This window comes from Diplotaxodon limnothrissa, linkage group LG5 (genome assembly GCF_057381915.1).
Source record: "Diplotaxodon limnothrissa isolate DT_005_m linkage group LG5, D_limnothrissa_male_GT1.1, whole genome shotgun sequence".
NCBI lineage: Eukaryota > Metazoa > Chordata > Actinopteri > Cichliformes > Cichlidae > Diplotaxodon > Diplotaxodon limnothrissa.
Window position 1 is genome coordinate 18,920,828 of NC_140600.1, and position 16,639 is coordinate 18,937,466.

The window sequence follows — 16,639 nt, forward strand, 5'->3', positions numbered from 1 at the left end:
CAGCATTTCACAGATAGATTCTAGAGGTCACTTGATATTGTTGCTCTAAACTGGTGCACACACACTGGGGATGCGTAAGTAAAAGCCAGATTCATTTGTGCTGTCAGGAGCATGCACAACCTATAAAAACATAGTTATTATTAAGGCTCAGTCTAAAGACTCCACACCTGGTCTTGTGTTTCTTCCAATTCTGCGTGATTGTGCCACTTTTTTTTGTAAATTAATTTTACACTGTAGTTGGGATTAAATTAAATATGTAAAAAGTCACAGAATTTAAAACCAAAATACAGTCACAACAAACATAATCAGGGTTAACGAGAATAAAACTTTGACTCATCAGATATCAGCGTCAGTAGGACTGTGACCACGAATGACTTGTTTTAATAAAGAGGAAGTAAACCATTAACATATAGCCAGTGTCTTACAAGCTGTTTGCATGATTTTTTTTTTAAAAAAACAATGAAGTTAGAAGGGTTCTTAATAGAGGCTGCAGGCCTTACTTTATATATTTTAAAGAGCAGTTCAACATATGTCAGACAATAATCCCAGCAATCTGTTTGTAAATGAAGAACGTTTGTGTTAAGACAAAGTCTGCTCTCTGCTGAGCCACAAATGTTGAAATGATTCACTGCTTAAGTCTAAATTAATCTAAGCCATCTATAATTCACCTTATACAGTCACACTGCCATTTATTGTATGTAGTCTTTCTGTGTATTCATCAGATGTTATCATCGACGATTATATAAACCAGGTAATCTAATCCCAAACCTTTAGCTTAGGCTTTTTCTCTGGCATTATAGTCCCAGCTCCCCGGAGTGCTCTTCAGTAAAATAAAATATGTGTTTCAGGGTGTTGCTTTTGTTAAATGATCCAAGTAAACCTATTGCCTAACATGTTCAAGTAAGCAGTTTGTACTTGATGAATGTAAAGCGATGGTAATGATCCAAAATATCATCAGTTCTCCGAACATTTCTCGATGTGCTGGAGTATCAGTGGAGAAAGCAGCAGCCTCAAAATAGACAGGATGAGCTTCTCCATATCTTGAAAACCTTAAATTAAGACAAAGCCAAGGAAACCCTCGTGTCCGCCGCCTGGCTGTCGTTTTGGATAGAGGTTCTTGTAGGCTGGTTTAGCATCCCAACAACATCAGCTGTCATCATTCAGGGTAAAAAAAAAAATCCCCACACATTTTTTGATGTACAGATGGGTGTTTCCCTCCATACTAGGCAGTTCACAGCTTACAAAACCGTTAGTGTGTCAGCTTTGTCTACGGTTACTTTTTGGTTACCTTTTTTAAATAGTAAAATGGTTGCTGTGGTAATTATGCCTCTGCACACTATTTTCTAACACATTACGTGACTTTCTCCTCATTATCACAGTAAGAAGCTTTTTCATGGGTACTGTTGAACCCTGTTGAAGGCAGAAAGCAAGCATCAGATACCAGTCATGGCCACACACATCACTAAAAAGTATGGCTCTGATTCTTGAGTAAAGCATTCTTCCACTAAAACGTCATTCCATTTCAAGGATCATGTCCTTCAAAGTCGTGATTTCAAGACTATGTGCATCATAATAGGTTTATGGGGTCATGTGGGGTCTTCTTCAAATGTCGTTAAACTTAGTTCTGTGAAGGCTGCATCCAGAAGGTAGCTGGCTTGGGGGTCTGAAAATCTGCAAGTCATTGGGCCCTATCAAGATGCAAATTGTTTGCTGTGCTTAGCAAATTTATTAGACCACCAGTCATAAAAATATGAAAGCACAAATATTAGAAATCTGTCAGAAACTTGTTTAAAACTAAAGATTTTTATTGGGCAAATAGCAAACTGACTTAATGTTGTTAATCAACATAACATTCAAACGCCAAAACTACATATCCTGTTCAGTAATGAAACTGACTTAATGTTGTTAATCAACCAAAACATTCAAACACCTAAACTACATATCCTGTTCAGTGATGAATTTGGCATCTTAAATGAAATAATACTATTCTGCTTTTCATCTTTTTTGTAAAACAGTACATTTGAATTTTCGTGGATAACGACAATAATTAAAGTTTAGCATTAAAAATGTCATTTTGAATTAAGGAGCCTACATGCTGGTGGATTAAGCATTACAGAAACATAAAAATGATTTAGGTAATTAGCAGTACTGACAAATTTAGGGCAGCCGCGGCATAAAGCTTCAACTGGGTGGCTTGTTCAATACATTTGTTAAGGATTGACCGCAACTTCCAATATTATTGCGAAAATTCAGATCAAATCAACGTCAAATCCCGATGAAGTTGCAAAGTACTTGAAAATAACGACAATACTGGAACGATCGGGTGTTTTTTTATGTCACAATCTAAATGTCAAATCCGTTTAATAAGGTGGACTGAGAATCCCTACCGTGGTAGCAACTGCAGTTTGCGAGTTTACATGAGTGAGCCTAATTTGAAGGAGGTGAATGGTGGTGGTGGGGGTGTCGGGTGGTGCTGGAGGGAGAGGGGAGGGCCAGCTGAGCCCCCTGTGTTGCGACGTCACTCAGACCGCTGACTGACTGGGCTCCGGGCTTCAGGCTCAATCTGTGGCCAGCAGCAGCAGAGGTGGCGGGGAGGAGAGGAACATTTGATCCACTTCTTATTCCCCCCCTGTGACTTCTTCTCCATCGGGGCAGGGAGAACAAAAGGCGGACAGCTGCATGATTACAGGCGCCAGCGAGCTCCTTCATCTCGCCTACAAGCCGGGCTAGCTTGATGCTCAATTCAGCCTGCTAGCCTTTGTGGCAGGGCTCTCCATGCATCCGAGGACCCCTTAGGCAACCCGGGCTGGGAGAAAGCCTCGGCTTTTTGCCTGGACAAGTCTGGAAGACTTATTCTCCGAGTGTGGGCAGACAGCAAGCAGCAGCCCTGTCAGCACTCACTGCGCACCCAGACAGCGGATTTCCAGCAAGGAGCATCCCCGCCGGGGCACACGGTTACACGTCGTCGCCTGTCTGCTCTGCAACCTCCAGCTTTTGACAGGAGCAAGAAGCGATTGATGAGTAATATTCTTCCAAGATAGGCTACAATGTTGCGCATCGCGGCCAACATGCTGGCAACAGGATTGCTTTTCTTGGGATTCATACACAATTTGGAAGTAATCGCTCCAGCCAGGGCCATTGATGGTAAGCAGAGCTGATTGAATGTTACCCAGAGTGTTGTGCCAATTGCTCAAAAGATCTATAGCCGTTAGGTGATGTGTGCACAGTGATTAGTGCGGGATTTATTTTGCTCTGTGCCTGCGTTGCAATGAGAGTACACTGCACCCGGTGGAAGGGGGGAATGCCTGCCCCCACTGAGCGGAGCAACGTGGAGGGGATGAAACCTAGGCGAGACAATTAAAGCGGTCTTTTGTTACTGTGTCCCGGTGAAGCGTGTGAATGTTGCAATGTCACAGCACCCCACCTCCAAACCCTCCATCAGCACCCCGCCACCCTTCACTTGATTCAGGCGCTCGCATCCCAGCATAGGCCCCGATAAGAGCTCAAAGCTCATGTTTACGTGTCGATACCTTCATTAGAAAAATGTGTCGACCTGCAGTCTGAGGCGTTTTTTTTAAGCTATGATAGTACCACGTCTCATTAAAAAAGAAGAGAGCTGTGAGCACCTCTGCCGAGCTGTAATCGAGCCTATCTGATGTGTCTCGACTTCAGTCAGTTCACGTTCAACAGTTTTCCCCGAGAGCGCTGATGCGATGACAGCAGCCGAGCTACCCCTCAGTCAAACCGCACTGCCACACTTTTGTCCCATCCGTGGCTGGATCGTGCTTTATTAAGAGCAGAGGACCCGTTCGTGTCCATCACTGCACACTTGGTTTTTTTCTGCATCTTTAAGCTCCGAGGATGTGCTGCCATCAACAGGCATGCGTAACGCTGTGCACTGTTGCTGTGTGTCGGTGCCATTATTCAGTTTGTTGCGTATCTGTGCCCCCGAAATGCCGACAGTCATATTGTGATCTGCAGGTAGACAGTGAGCAGCTCTAAACGCCTCTGCTGTACCCCCCCCCCCCCCCCCCCCCGGACTTTATGAACACACACACACACACACACACACACACTGGAACAACTTCTGGAAACTATTAAGCTTCACAGTCCCACTCAGGGTTCCTGTTTTTGTGTAAGACAGGAAACAAGTATTCATTCAAAGACAAAGATTTGCTGACAGACTTCTTAAAATCTCTGCAGGTGGAAAGTAAATCTATAAGCTTGTTCTTCAAACACAGCTTTTTAAAATTTAATTTCATGTAATTTTTGAGGGGGATGTCACCAGGGTCAGCAGGGCTAATCGGAGGTCCTGAATTCACAGTGTCATTAAATTCAGCAAGACTTGGATTCAAATCCCAAGCTGCATTTTGAGATTATTCATCGAGCCACAAATGGCTCCCTGTGTCTTTTTGAAGTCATCTCATCTCACTTGGCAGCCCAGTGCGGTGAGGTTCTTAAGGAGCACAATCCCCCGCATAAAAACACCACCTTGGAGATCGATAGCCTGCAATCACCTGTAAGTTGAGAGAGACTTGAGAGCCTGCATTTAAGCGTTTAAAACAAACAGCTTCTGCCTCAATTCACAGTGATTGTTTTAGCAAAATCTTCTTCCCTCTGAGTCTTTTTTTTCCTTCCCTTCATTTGATGAGTCAGACCAGTGCAGTGGAACAGAGGAGATCACCAAACCTGAGTTTTTCCTAAAAATCCACTGAGATGCAGAGCCTGCTGTGCTCGACGGCATCTGTGAGCAAAGATTCTAATTTGTTTACAGATGAGGTGTTTCATTACAATTTATTGGTTAGACTGACTGTGAGATTTACCAAATAGTCTCTAATTGTAACTCATGCATTTGGAAGATTTCTTCACTACATTGCCTTCTTTCTAACGTAGTTAAATGGCTTTTATTTTTTAGGGCCCCTTCAGTTACACATGCTACTAGTAAACCCCCCCTCCCCCCCCGACTTGACATCAAAGTCTTCTTCCTTTTTTTCCATAAAGGTTTTTCTTTCTTTCTTTTTTTCTCATACACTGTAGTCAGTGTAAAAGGCTCTGGGTACCAACAAACCCCAAGTTTAATTGGGTCTAAATTGCTCTTTGTTTCCCAGAAGAGACCTCCATGAACAGTCTCAGCTTGTTCAGAGAGCTCTGCTAATTGGAGGCCCAGTGGAAAGGGCCCTAATGAAAGAATTCCCATCACTTCGGTCTATGAAAGTGATTTCACTCTAGAAAGAGATCACTGGCCTCTTACAAATAGACAGTGTGCCCCCAAACCCCGCCCCAGGCTTTCAACGATAAATATTTTGTTCAGAAAATGACAAAGCAGAAGCGGTGCCTTAAGATCAGTCTCTTCAACTTTTGATAATTTCTTTTACTGCTTTTCTTCCTTGATGATGAAAGTGGCACGGGTTCCTTCCTTCTTAATGAACTCACGATGCAGCGATTATCCTGGCAGTTCCCCTCTGTGCATCTCTGTGCTGCAACATTTGGTGGAGGCCTAAGAACTGCCCCGGCATTTGGCTGATAGCCGGGTGCTACTCCCATGACAATGACAGCATAGGGCCAAAAGGCTTATTGTTTACAACTGTATAGAATACAGAGTAGGTTTGTGAGAGCTTCACAGCTGTTGACCTTATCTTACCCTAAAACATTTAAGCGCAGCAGCTAATGCAAACAGCAGATGAGACATATATAGAAGTCTTATATAAATTTCTAGGTCAGATCAGTTCATTTGTTTCTGAAAATACTTTCAAAGCTACTCCAGCTGGATGAATGAGGAGCTTAACCAGGGGAAAACAATCAGGTGGTTACATAAAGCTCATTCACATCATTGCATCACTTACAAAATCTTGCCGTTTTTTTTTTTTTTATCTTTAACTCTTATAGATGCTAGTAGACCGTGACCAGAACAATGGTAGCTGGTCACATTTAGGGGTGGGGGATATAGCCTCATAATTCTATTGTGATATTCTGAGGACATCTGTAATAACAATATTTTTAAAGATATATAGAAAAAAAATACTGAAGAACATTTTATTGGTGATTGTAGCTCGCAGGCAGCAGCATTTCTTAGTGCAAACAAAATGAAGGTCATTCGCCGTCCTTCGTTTCAAATAAGCTGCTGTAGTTGATGCTAGGCGACCTGATTCAGAGTATAAATGCAATGCCATGAGGTGCCAGCAGCAGCAGCAGTATTAAATGTGAGCACAGAAGTAGCCTAGGTAATGTGTTCCCTAGAATTTTTAAGTAGTGTAACAATAAAGCAATATCAATGCTAAGCAGCATACTGATAAAATAGTGCAATTTCACTATAACCAAGCACAAAATAGTTGGACAGATTGTGATGAGAGGTCCATCGTAGTGGTTTCAGTACAATGGAGGTGAGGTATAGCAGACACCTATGGCTGCAGATGCCTGTGTGCAAACATGCCATTCAGAGTGATGATGCCCATTGTGCATTAGAGTCTATTTGACTGACTTGTTTTGGAGCCAGCCTCAAGTGGCTGTTAGAGGAACTGCAGTTTTTGGCACTTTGACAGGTTCTTTTTCCAGCTGCAGAGGTTTTGCCAACACTAGTCTTTATTTAAAGTTAATGTAGCCGTCTCCTGAAGCTCACTTATACTCAATAGGTAAATATAGACTACAATGCTACCAGCTGGTTGTGTACAAAATCTTCATAATTAGGCGGTACACTGTCAAAATCTTTGAAATTGCAACGTCTTTCTAGCCACTCGGCTCTGGGTACACGTACACTTTTTAGAGCAGTCCTGTGACCCACTTTAGGCTTGTGACCCACTGATTGAGATATGCTATCTATATGGAGCTATTTAAGGACTGAAGATGCTGCACAGAGGCGACAGAGCGGAAAGTTGCTCTTGGGATGTAATGATCATGACATTTCTTTACATTCGCAACACATTAGCCAGCAAATGACTTAACAACCGTCACCGTACTGTATGTGAAGGTGATGATATTTTAAGAAACTGCGTATGAATTGAAGCTTAGTTAAAATACCAGTCCATCTCATGTCAGGATCCTTTGATTTGTACCTCAGATGAAATATAATCCCTGGAAAATGTTAGTCTTATTCACAGGTCACCTCTCTTTAGAAACAATAGCAGAAATACTCCTGCATTAAGACCAAAAGCGAGTACAAAGTAATACTACAAAACCTTCTAATGACAGTTAGAAGAAGAGAAGGATGAGCGCGCTTCAACGTGTTTCAGGAGAGAACAGGATTTTGGGGCAGTAGCGATGAGCTGCAGAGAGCTCCATAGTTGACCTAACATAGTGTTCAGGATTGTGAGTCAGTGTCCAGTTGAAATTTGGCTCCGGTGTTTGCAACCACCTGCAAATATTCCTAATCGTATTTGATGTGAAGGCTAGGCTCAGGCTATGCAGCCTGTTATTTTTTTATAAATTCACATATCTGCTTATTTACTGCACTTGTTTTGTTTTTTTAGGAGCAAAGTGGTGAAACACAGATGTTTATTCTGCTTTTATGTTTTTTTGCTATCTAAGATTTACACCCGTGTGCAAGCCTGTTTGGCTATTCACCAACTCCTAAGGGAACAATTTGTCTGTTTCTGCAGATAAATTCTCGACCGCGTCCAGTAGTTAGTTGGCAGTTTTCTGAGGTTTGTTTTTTGTAATCTGCAGTTTTTTGCCAAGCAGGTAGGTTGATTTGTAGAGCTTTAGGAAACAGCACAGTGAGAGCGACCCAAATCAGTAAAGTCTCAGTCTGCAACATCAAAAACAAAGAAAATCTGATTTTCAATTTTTCAATCTGAGTCAAAGTGAGGAGGACTTTTTTTCTGGGGCAAAGAAGACCACTCTGATGTTGGATCTGCTTTGAGTAGTAGCTTTAAATCCAAAGATGGCCTGTAGATAAAAGTATAGCTATGACAAAGACAGTCATTTCACTCTTGTGTTATACTTGTAGTCTCATGTGTAAAACTCATCAGTACACCTTCCCCCGATATGTACCAGGGCAAAGACAATTAACTTCACATCTACTGCCGCAGCTACTTTGTCAAATTATTGATTTTTCCATACCAGACTTGAAAGAGTTTTAGTTTTCATTTCCTGCAGTATTGATACGCTGATTTGAACTGCACTTCCTTGCTCTCTTCTCTCCCCACCGTCGAGTTCGCACGCACACAGACACACATTGCAGTGCCCACACAGCCCAGCCGCCTCTCACTGACTTACTGCCTTGCTGTCTTCTTCTTCATTTTTCTCATCCTCTCAGGTTAAACAGCATTTTTTTAATAGTATTAGAAAGTGCACTTTAAATCAAACGCAGCTTTTGGCCGTATTATAGCCTTAATATTTTTCTCTTTTAATAAAACTCTAAACCTGCAGCGCTCTTAATGTTGTGGCACTGATTCCCCCTGGTACTTGTTTGAAATACTATTATTGCATCGAAGTATGTAACTCCTTTATTATTGCAACACTTAGTGGAAAGCCGTGTTATCTGCTGCTAGATGCGAGCACATGTAGGAGTGGGCTACGTAAGTAATCAGGCTGCCTTGAAAATTCAACAAAATAAAATATTAGTCTAAGTGTGTGTGTGTGTGAGAGAGAAACAGTTTTCATAAGAAGTGGATGACTAACCTTTCATAACAACCCAATTGTCATGATAAAACAACAAAAAAACCCAAAAATGGTGACACAAAGGTGCTTAAATATTGTGTAATGAGTCCAGTTTGAAGGGTTTTGCCAGATTTGCAAAGAAGCTGTCGTGCTTTATAGGTGTGTAATGTGCATTATTCATCAACGTCAACAACAACCACGTCATGCTGATGCGAGGCAGTGCCATGGTCAGGCTGTAGGATTTGCTGGGACCCTTTTATCACCGATAGCAAACATGAGGTAAACTCACTCCTCGGGCGTCAGTCTGAAAGGATGTCTGTTATATTAATGACTCAAGCTGTGACCTTCTCTCATTTTCTTTTCTCTTTACCAAGTTTCAGATTTCGTAAAGCACGAGGGAGGCAATGTGATAGATTGTCCCAGCATAAGGCAGAATTTGTGAATTTATTTATTTTATCAGTTTGCTAGATAAATTGCTTTATTTTCCTGTTGTAAACATTGTTGAATTTCAGCTCCAGCCCCAGGGGAAATGTCTTTTTTATTTGTTCGAAATGTTCCCAGTCTTGGTTGCACCAGCAGATATAACCAATATGTAGTCTTTTTTTTTCTTTTTTTTAGCACTAGGCCTCTAACAAATATATTTATTAACATCCATTAAGGCCTTTCCTAGAAACATTGTTTTTCACTGACATCCATTTATTCCGGGATAGAGTGGACACGCATCCAGAGGTCTACACAAACAGACCTCATCCTTTTCTCCAGCCTTTGCTGATACATCACAGTTTGTATCTAGGCTCCACAATGTAATAAGAGTCCTCCGGCTTCATGCCAGCAAACTCTTCCTAACTCGGGTTCAAACAATGAGCGCTGAGCCACAGGCCCAGACGCACCAGCACCGAGGTTATAATTCATAGCACTGTGATTTAGATTCATTTACAAACTTCTAATGCAAAATGTAAATAACAATAACCTCAACATAGGCCTAATTGCAAAAAAAAAAGAGCAGACAGTAGCCTTGACTCTGAGGTAAAAAAATATTTTTAAAAAAATCTCCTGACCTGGTCTGTAGTGGAGAAACAAGCCTGAGGAAATATAGCAGTCAACTGGGAGATTATTTATGTAGCAATTCCTGGCAAACATTTTACACATTTACAGTTAGGTCCATATGTTTTTGGGCAGTGACATATTTTTTTTTCATGCTCTTGTCTCGGTACACTATCACTGTGTATTTTAAAGAGAACAATATGTGATTGAAGTGCAGAGTTTAAGCTATTCTTGAAGTGAGGCCGCAAAACTGACGAGCAGATCTGGAGTTGATCCCAAGTGTTGAAATTGCATTTCATAGCTTCTTACTGGAACTTTCAATATGATGTCCAGTAAGAGAACCAAAGTGAAACTATCATAGAGACAGCAAAAACGAATCAACAGTGGCCAGCTCAGCAGCATCAAAAGGCCTGAAAGACCACAGAAGACAAGTGCATGAAGAATTAACTCCATGGTTTAAAAAAAAAACAACCCCAACTTCAAATCTAACTAAATTAACACTCTAAACTGTGCATTGTCAAAGTCTGCATTCAAGACATTCCTTCGTGAATGAAGGTTTTATAACAAGGTGCAAACCACTGGTTATTCTCAAGAATAAGAAGGCCAGATTAGACTTTGACAGAAAATATCCAGAAGAGCTTGCACAGATCTCCTAAAAAATAATCTTTGCACAGATGAAACCAGAATGAACTTGGAAGAAAGGATGGGAAGAAAAAAATATGAAGAATGAGAGAAAAGGTTCATGATCTAAAGCACGCCCTAACATCAGACACGGGGGAGGCAATCAGAAAAGGAAGATAAAAAATAGAAGCGCTCTGTGGTATCTAAAGAAATACATGCTAAACAGGCGCTCCTCAGTGGGATTTAAAAAAAAAACAAGTCAAAAAAGCAGAAAACTTGCAGAGACACTGTGTTAGTAAGAATTAAAAAAAAATTGATAAAATTTGTAAAAGCACAGCAAGAAACAAACTTGACCTACATGTATCGACTAAAAAGTTTTAGCAGGGTCTGATGAGGACCTTGATGAAGGAGGCAATGTTAGAGCATGGGCATGCATGGCTGCCGATGGAAGCGGGTCACTAGTGTTCATTAATGACGTGAGTGCTGATAGAAGTAGGAGGATGAACTGTTAAGTGAACAGGGCTTAAGTCTCTGCTTAGATTTAGGCAAACTCTAAAAGACTGATCACATGTTGTTTCCCAATGCAAAGCAAGAAAAGCACGAGAGAACAGGCCTTAGTGACTGTGTCTAAAAAAAATAGCTGTAATTCCCTAACAGCTAATTACTAAACCCCTTGAATTAAAGCTGAAAATCTGCACTTCAATCACGCCTTGATTGTTGGATTTAGGATCCATTGTTGTGGTGTGCAAAGGCAAAAATACAAATCCAAAAACCTGTGGAGCTAACTTTATGAGCCACACTGCAAATGCTGCACGCAGTTTTTAAGCAACTGGCTTCTTGCATAAGATTTCCCACATTCAGATGTATGTGTGTAGGCAATGTGGTCTCTCTGATTATGTGCATTGTGTGCTTCTGGGAAAAGAATGGGTCGCTGTTTGGTCTGCTGTTATTAGCCTACACACACTAAACTAGTTGGAATATATTTGGTAAATATCCCTGAAGACATTTCCTTATTTATATGAGGTATTTTGGAGTGTGTGCAATTGCATTTTTAAATATATGAACTGGCTGAAGGAGTGATTTGGCTTTCAGATTAAGATTAGGATTATATCACTCGCTCACAGTCTTTTCTCAATGTGCCAAAGGCCAAGAAACCCACCTTACAGCACTCAGAAAATGTTCTTATTAACAGAGATTTTTGAGCGACTGTGTTGCCACATGACAGAGTCAGGCTAGTGGTTTTCCTTCTGTGTCCATTTTTAGGCATAGTTAGGTTAACAGCTGCTGTCTGCTTAAATACCACAGACATGTATTTACAGCGATATCAATTTCTTACATTTTCATGCAGACTTGTTTGAATTCCCAAATTTCCCCAAAAAGGAAATTTCAGCAACCTTTAGATTTAAATCTGTTACTTTTTATGCAAGAGGATTTCTTCCGACTTTGCTTTTTGATCGTCAGTGTCTCGTTGGAGTCTCAGCCAAGGTTGCTTTAGCACATGGAGGTGAAAAAACATTCTGGAGAATCAGGTCTTGTTGCATAGAGCTCATGCGTCACACTGAGACTTGAAATTTGTACTGGTCTTACGAAAAGGCACTAAAGAATTTCATATAATCTTCTTTAATATGTTCCCCTCGGCAGCATGCTAAGCAGGCTTAATTGTCATTTCCCCCCCTCTGCCGCTGCATACGGCGTGTGCTTCGGTGCTAGTGCGGCAAAGGGATTTGTCTAAACTGACTAAGTTGATAATGATGCATCACACCTTGTGGTTTTCTGCTTCGTCCCTTTTTCTTCTTCTTTAGAAAAAAAAGATTAACCCTTATGATGAAGCGAAGGAGTTCATGACCTCCTCCCCCCCTGAGTTCTAACAGTGACTGTAGTAGCACAAATAGCAGTCATGGTTGATTACCACACCGGGGCTGAGACATGGTGAAATCTCAGCCAGACATCCAAATAGCTTTTCATTTGATTACTCTGCTTCAACTAATAGGTTCTTGTTCACAATACCACAAAGGCTTGCTGAAATTTGTGGAGTTTTTTTTTCTTCTCAGATTTGACCTGTAAAAATCAGACAGTCACATTCAGGAGTGTGTTGCCCTGTAAATGAAGCCTCATTTGCCTTTGCAGCTAGCACCAGACTTGAACATATTCCTCGTGATGGCTCTCCTGAGCCTAATGCATGCATGACACACACTTTCATGCATACGAACGTACACGTGGCACAAAATTTACATCCATCCAGAAGGCGGTTGAGTAAGTCTGCACGCACAAGCCAAACTTTGACTTGGATTGTAGATTTTTTTTAAAGGCCTCATTACCTTAATGTAGGTGACAAGTACAGTGGGGGAGATAATTATTTGATCCCCTGCTGAATTTGTAAGTTTGCTCACTTACAAAGAAATGAACACGGTGATTTTATGGTAGTTTAATTTTACTGGAAAGAGAGAAATCCAGAGAAAACACATTACGAAAAAGTTCTTTGCATGTCATTGAGTGAAATGAGCATTTGAGGCCCTTGCAAAACATGACTTTGTACTTAGTGGAGAAATCCTTGTTGGCAAGCACAGAGGTTAATTTAGTTAGTCTGTAGTTTTGCCCACTCCTCTTTACAGAAACTCTTTAGGTTTCTTGGCTGCTGCTTCATCAGTTGAAGCTTAACCTCTATCCACAGGTTTTCTATAGGATTTAAGTCTGGAGACCTTCTTTTTTTTCATCATGCCTTTGTTGTCTTGGTGTTATGTTTTTGGTTGATGGTGGAATGCGCTGGAAGACCCATCTACAACCCATTTTGTTTAAGAGGCACAGCTGGAGCCTTTATCTCTTGTTTTGTAACACTTTTTCCCTCCCTCTTTCTTCTCCTCCTCTTCCATTACAAAATTCTGAAGTGTTTATGGCTCAGCTGTGGAGGTGGATGAAGAGTTGGCAGACTGCAGCCAAAGAGGCCGATATGCTCATCCCTCAATTTTGGCACTTAGCAGAACCCCCTCAGTTCAGCCCATAGGCCAAGTAAATAAACCCATATCCCATTTCTTTTTCGCTCAACCTCAGTGTTTTCTATATCTATACAAGTTTGTCAGATGCCATTTCTTGAGAGTGAGAAGCGTGTTGCCATGAATCCACTGTGAAATTTTCTATTTATTTTTTGTTGAATTCTGTCAAGACATTTAGCTCCAAGTCGATATCAAACCGGCTGGGTTGGGTTCTTTCCTCAGTGGGTGACTCAGTAAAGATCAAATCCAACTCAAAGTTTTCCAGAGTCTGTGTCAGGGTCAGGACTTGCAGCACACAACTCAAGATGTTAAACTTCCTTGGTTAAATATTAGAAAACATAATGATGACACATATTTTGAGAAGCAAAAATGTTTAAATTAGTGACAGCATCTTAACCTTTGAGAAACTATTGAAGTGTTTCATTTGTGCGAGTACATGCTGTCTTCTGTAGACTAAACTTGGCGTTTGTTTCCCATTAGACATTTCAAAACTCTCTGTAAGTGTTTAAAATGACTTCACTGTGTGTTTACTTCAGCCAGCACGCCCTCCTGGTACTTTTATGCCCCCTGGCAGCTTTCTTAATTTCAGTTGAATTAGTTTTCTTTTGTATAAAGATTTTATATGATACTTTTCCTGCTTAGTCTCAGTGTATGTGGATGGCATGAGTGACTTAGGTTCGGAAAAGTCAGGGGAAAAACCCAACTCTTATTTCATAAAGACAGTCAGATTCCAGTCTTGTGAGATGAAGCTTGGGTAGCAGGTCTAACAGTCAAATAACAATTGTTTTATTGTATACTTTAAAACAGTTTGCTGTTAGTTATTTTATGGCTCACCTGGTGGTATGGCCACATGCATTGCAATATATTTATAGCTTTAGAGGTTTGCTATTTTAAAAAAAAAAAGGTGAATTTCTGATTTACCATTTTTTCCCCAACTTGTGCAAGCAGGATAACATGTATCAACAGCTCAGTCCAAAGAAATCTGGTATAAAGAAATGTGCTCAGTGTCATTTTTTCCCCTCAAACACAGTATCACCATCCCATCAGCCTCATCAGCTTCAGCTGTGCTAACACACTAAGCCAGTGGTTCCCAAACTTATTTTGCTAGGCCCCCCTTTGTTTTACAAGAAAAATGTCCCCCCCCCGGGGGGGAAACACAAAAAACACATCCTCCAACCACACACACCCATATTTTGCTCAATTGCGGTTTATTTCACACCTCAAACATTTAGTAAACAATTAAGCAAATACAAGTAAACTGCAATAAATTACAGGTAGTAATTTATTGTAATTTATTCATGGTTTTGCTTTTACATGTGGACGAGGAATACAGAGTTTGTCAAAGGTATGTGCCTTTTTTCACGTCACGCTGTGCGCCACGTTATTGTTTACATGAGATGAACTGCAGAATGGGAGATGGAGACAAAATACTGTTAATCTGACTATCTGCAGGTTTTACACCAGTTACTGTCCCTCTATTTACAAAGGCAGAGGCGTTGCGGTGTGATTATTTTACATGTAGTTGCTTTTTTCCTGTGTAATAATATTCAACATTGCTATCAATACATTTTTCAAAAAATGCCTCTCTGTGCAAAATGGGGTTAAAAACATAAGCAGCTGTGGGATACTGTTTGTCCGTGATTTGAACCGGGGGAACAAATCGTGGCAGGATCAGCCTGATATTATTTGTATCCTGCTGTAACTTTACTGTATAAAGAGCCAACATCTCCAAAATGTCAGGAGTAGTTATTTATTACAAGAAGTGTTTGTGAACTAAAAATCAAGAATGTGGGATACTGTTTGTCCGTGATTTTTTTAAGAGCCCAACGCCTGATCCCAGTAAGGGAAAACCAATTCTGCAGGGGAGACCTACCTGGCACTTGTGCAGGTGAAACCAAAGGGAAGATATGCTTCACCATATTTTCTAGTCTTTGGCTTGGAAGGAAGTTGGTTTGGAAACATATTCAGCGATGCTTCATCTCCTGCTTTGCGTTTGTGTGGGCGGCCTGTGCTAGCAGTGTCCAAGCCTTGTTTTTTCCCCTTTTCATACCGCGCCCCCCCTGCAATGGCTCTGCCCCCCCCCCCCTTCCAGGGGGCGGGCCCCACACTTTGGGAAGGTCTGCACTAAGCTAAGATGGTGTGCATAGTAAATATTTTACCTACTTAACATCAGCATGTAAGGCTGGCCAAGAAAGCTGATTCTTAGTAAGCTCAGAGTTTGGCCTCAGAAGGTTCTATAACCTATATTAATACTAATAATAATACTAATCTGTATTCTATCTACTGTTGGTCTTATCACAGTGGTGGGTTTACTACACTGAAATTCTCATTTTTTGATTTCTAACTCCACTCTTTGATACATTGTCACTATCCATTTTAAGGAAAGTACTCCTGTGATGTGATTAGCAGTTTCAGGACTGAACCTGAGGACTAGCTGGTGGTTAGTAACTACTGAGGAGGTGCCCCAGGAACTAAATACCTTCACATCTCTTTCTTCCCCCGTTTAATTTGAAGCTATCTAAGATCTACTAATTGGAATGCTGAAATGATGCAATAGCTTCCCAATGGTCAGGATGTATGTCGTATCTTGTGGACCTTTATTTTCTGTGAATTTGTCAGTAAGATTAGAAAAGTACTATACATTCACCAGCCTTTTCTTTGCTTCCTCAATTACTTGTTAACTTAAATCAGTACTCAACCAATAATGTGGCAGAAGATCTATACATTGAGGCAAGTAGATTTAGTCAAGGCGACCATCTCTGATATTCGAATTGAGCATCAGCATGAGGAAACCCAAGGGAATTAAGTCACCTTTGTTGGTGGCAGATGTGACTGATCTCACAGTTTTAGAAACTGCTGATCTATTGGGATTTTCCTGCACAACCACAGTATGTAGAAGAGCATGTCTGAAAACACGAGACATTCAATTTTGAAGCAGAGAGGCTAAAGCAGCAAAAGACAGCAAAAGAGGAAAAATGTTGCCTGATCTGACAAATCCTGATTTCATTTGGACAATAAAGTCAGAATTGGTTAAAAGCAACATGAAAGCACTGATTCATCATGAATTGGTAGCAATAGTGCACTTTGGTGATGGTGTAATAGTGTGGGGGACATCATATTGGCACACTCTCCGCCCCAACTGATCATTGTTTAAACAACAGAGCCGACATGAGTGTTGTCCATGCCTTCGTGACCATAGAGCACCTTTGGGATGTGATGGAATGGGACATTAGCTTAATGGATGTGTAGCCACCAAAGTGCAGGAGCAGCGTGATGCTATCATGTCAATATGGACCAACATCTCTAAGAAATGTTTTCAGGACCTTGTTGAATCTAGGCCATGATGAATTAAGGCAGTTTTAAAAGCAAAATGGGTCTAAACCAATGCT

The 16,639-nt window shown here is 40.9% G+C and overlaps 1 protein-coding gene across 2 annotated transcripts in view; it reads left to right on the plus strand.

Moving 5' to 3' along the window:
• Positions 1-2,575: 2,575 nt before the first annotated feature.
• Positions 2,576-16,639, plus strand: part of LOC146632106 (low-density lipoprotein receptor-related protein 1-like) — a 101,239-nt gene continuing 87,175 nt past the window's right edge. For both annotated transcript variants that reach the window (XM_085353220.1, XM_085353218.1), the window contains exon 1: positions 2,576-3,144. In XM_085353220.1, coding sequence (XP_085209346.1) covers positions 3,048-3,144 — 97 coding nt within the window. In that variant the 5' untranslated portion in view covers positions 2,576-3,047. The remainder of the gene's footprint in view (positions 3,145-16,639) is intronic.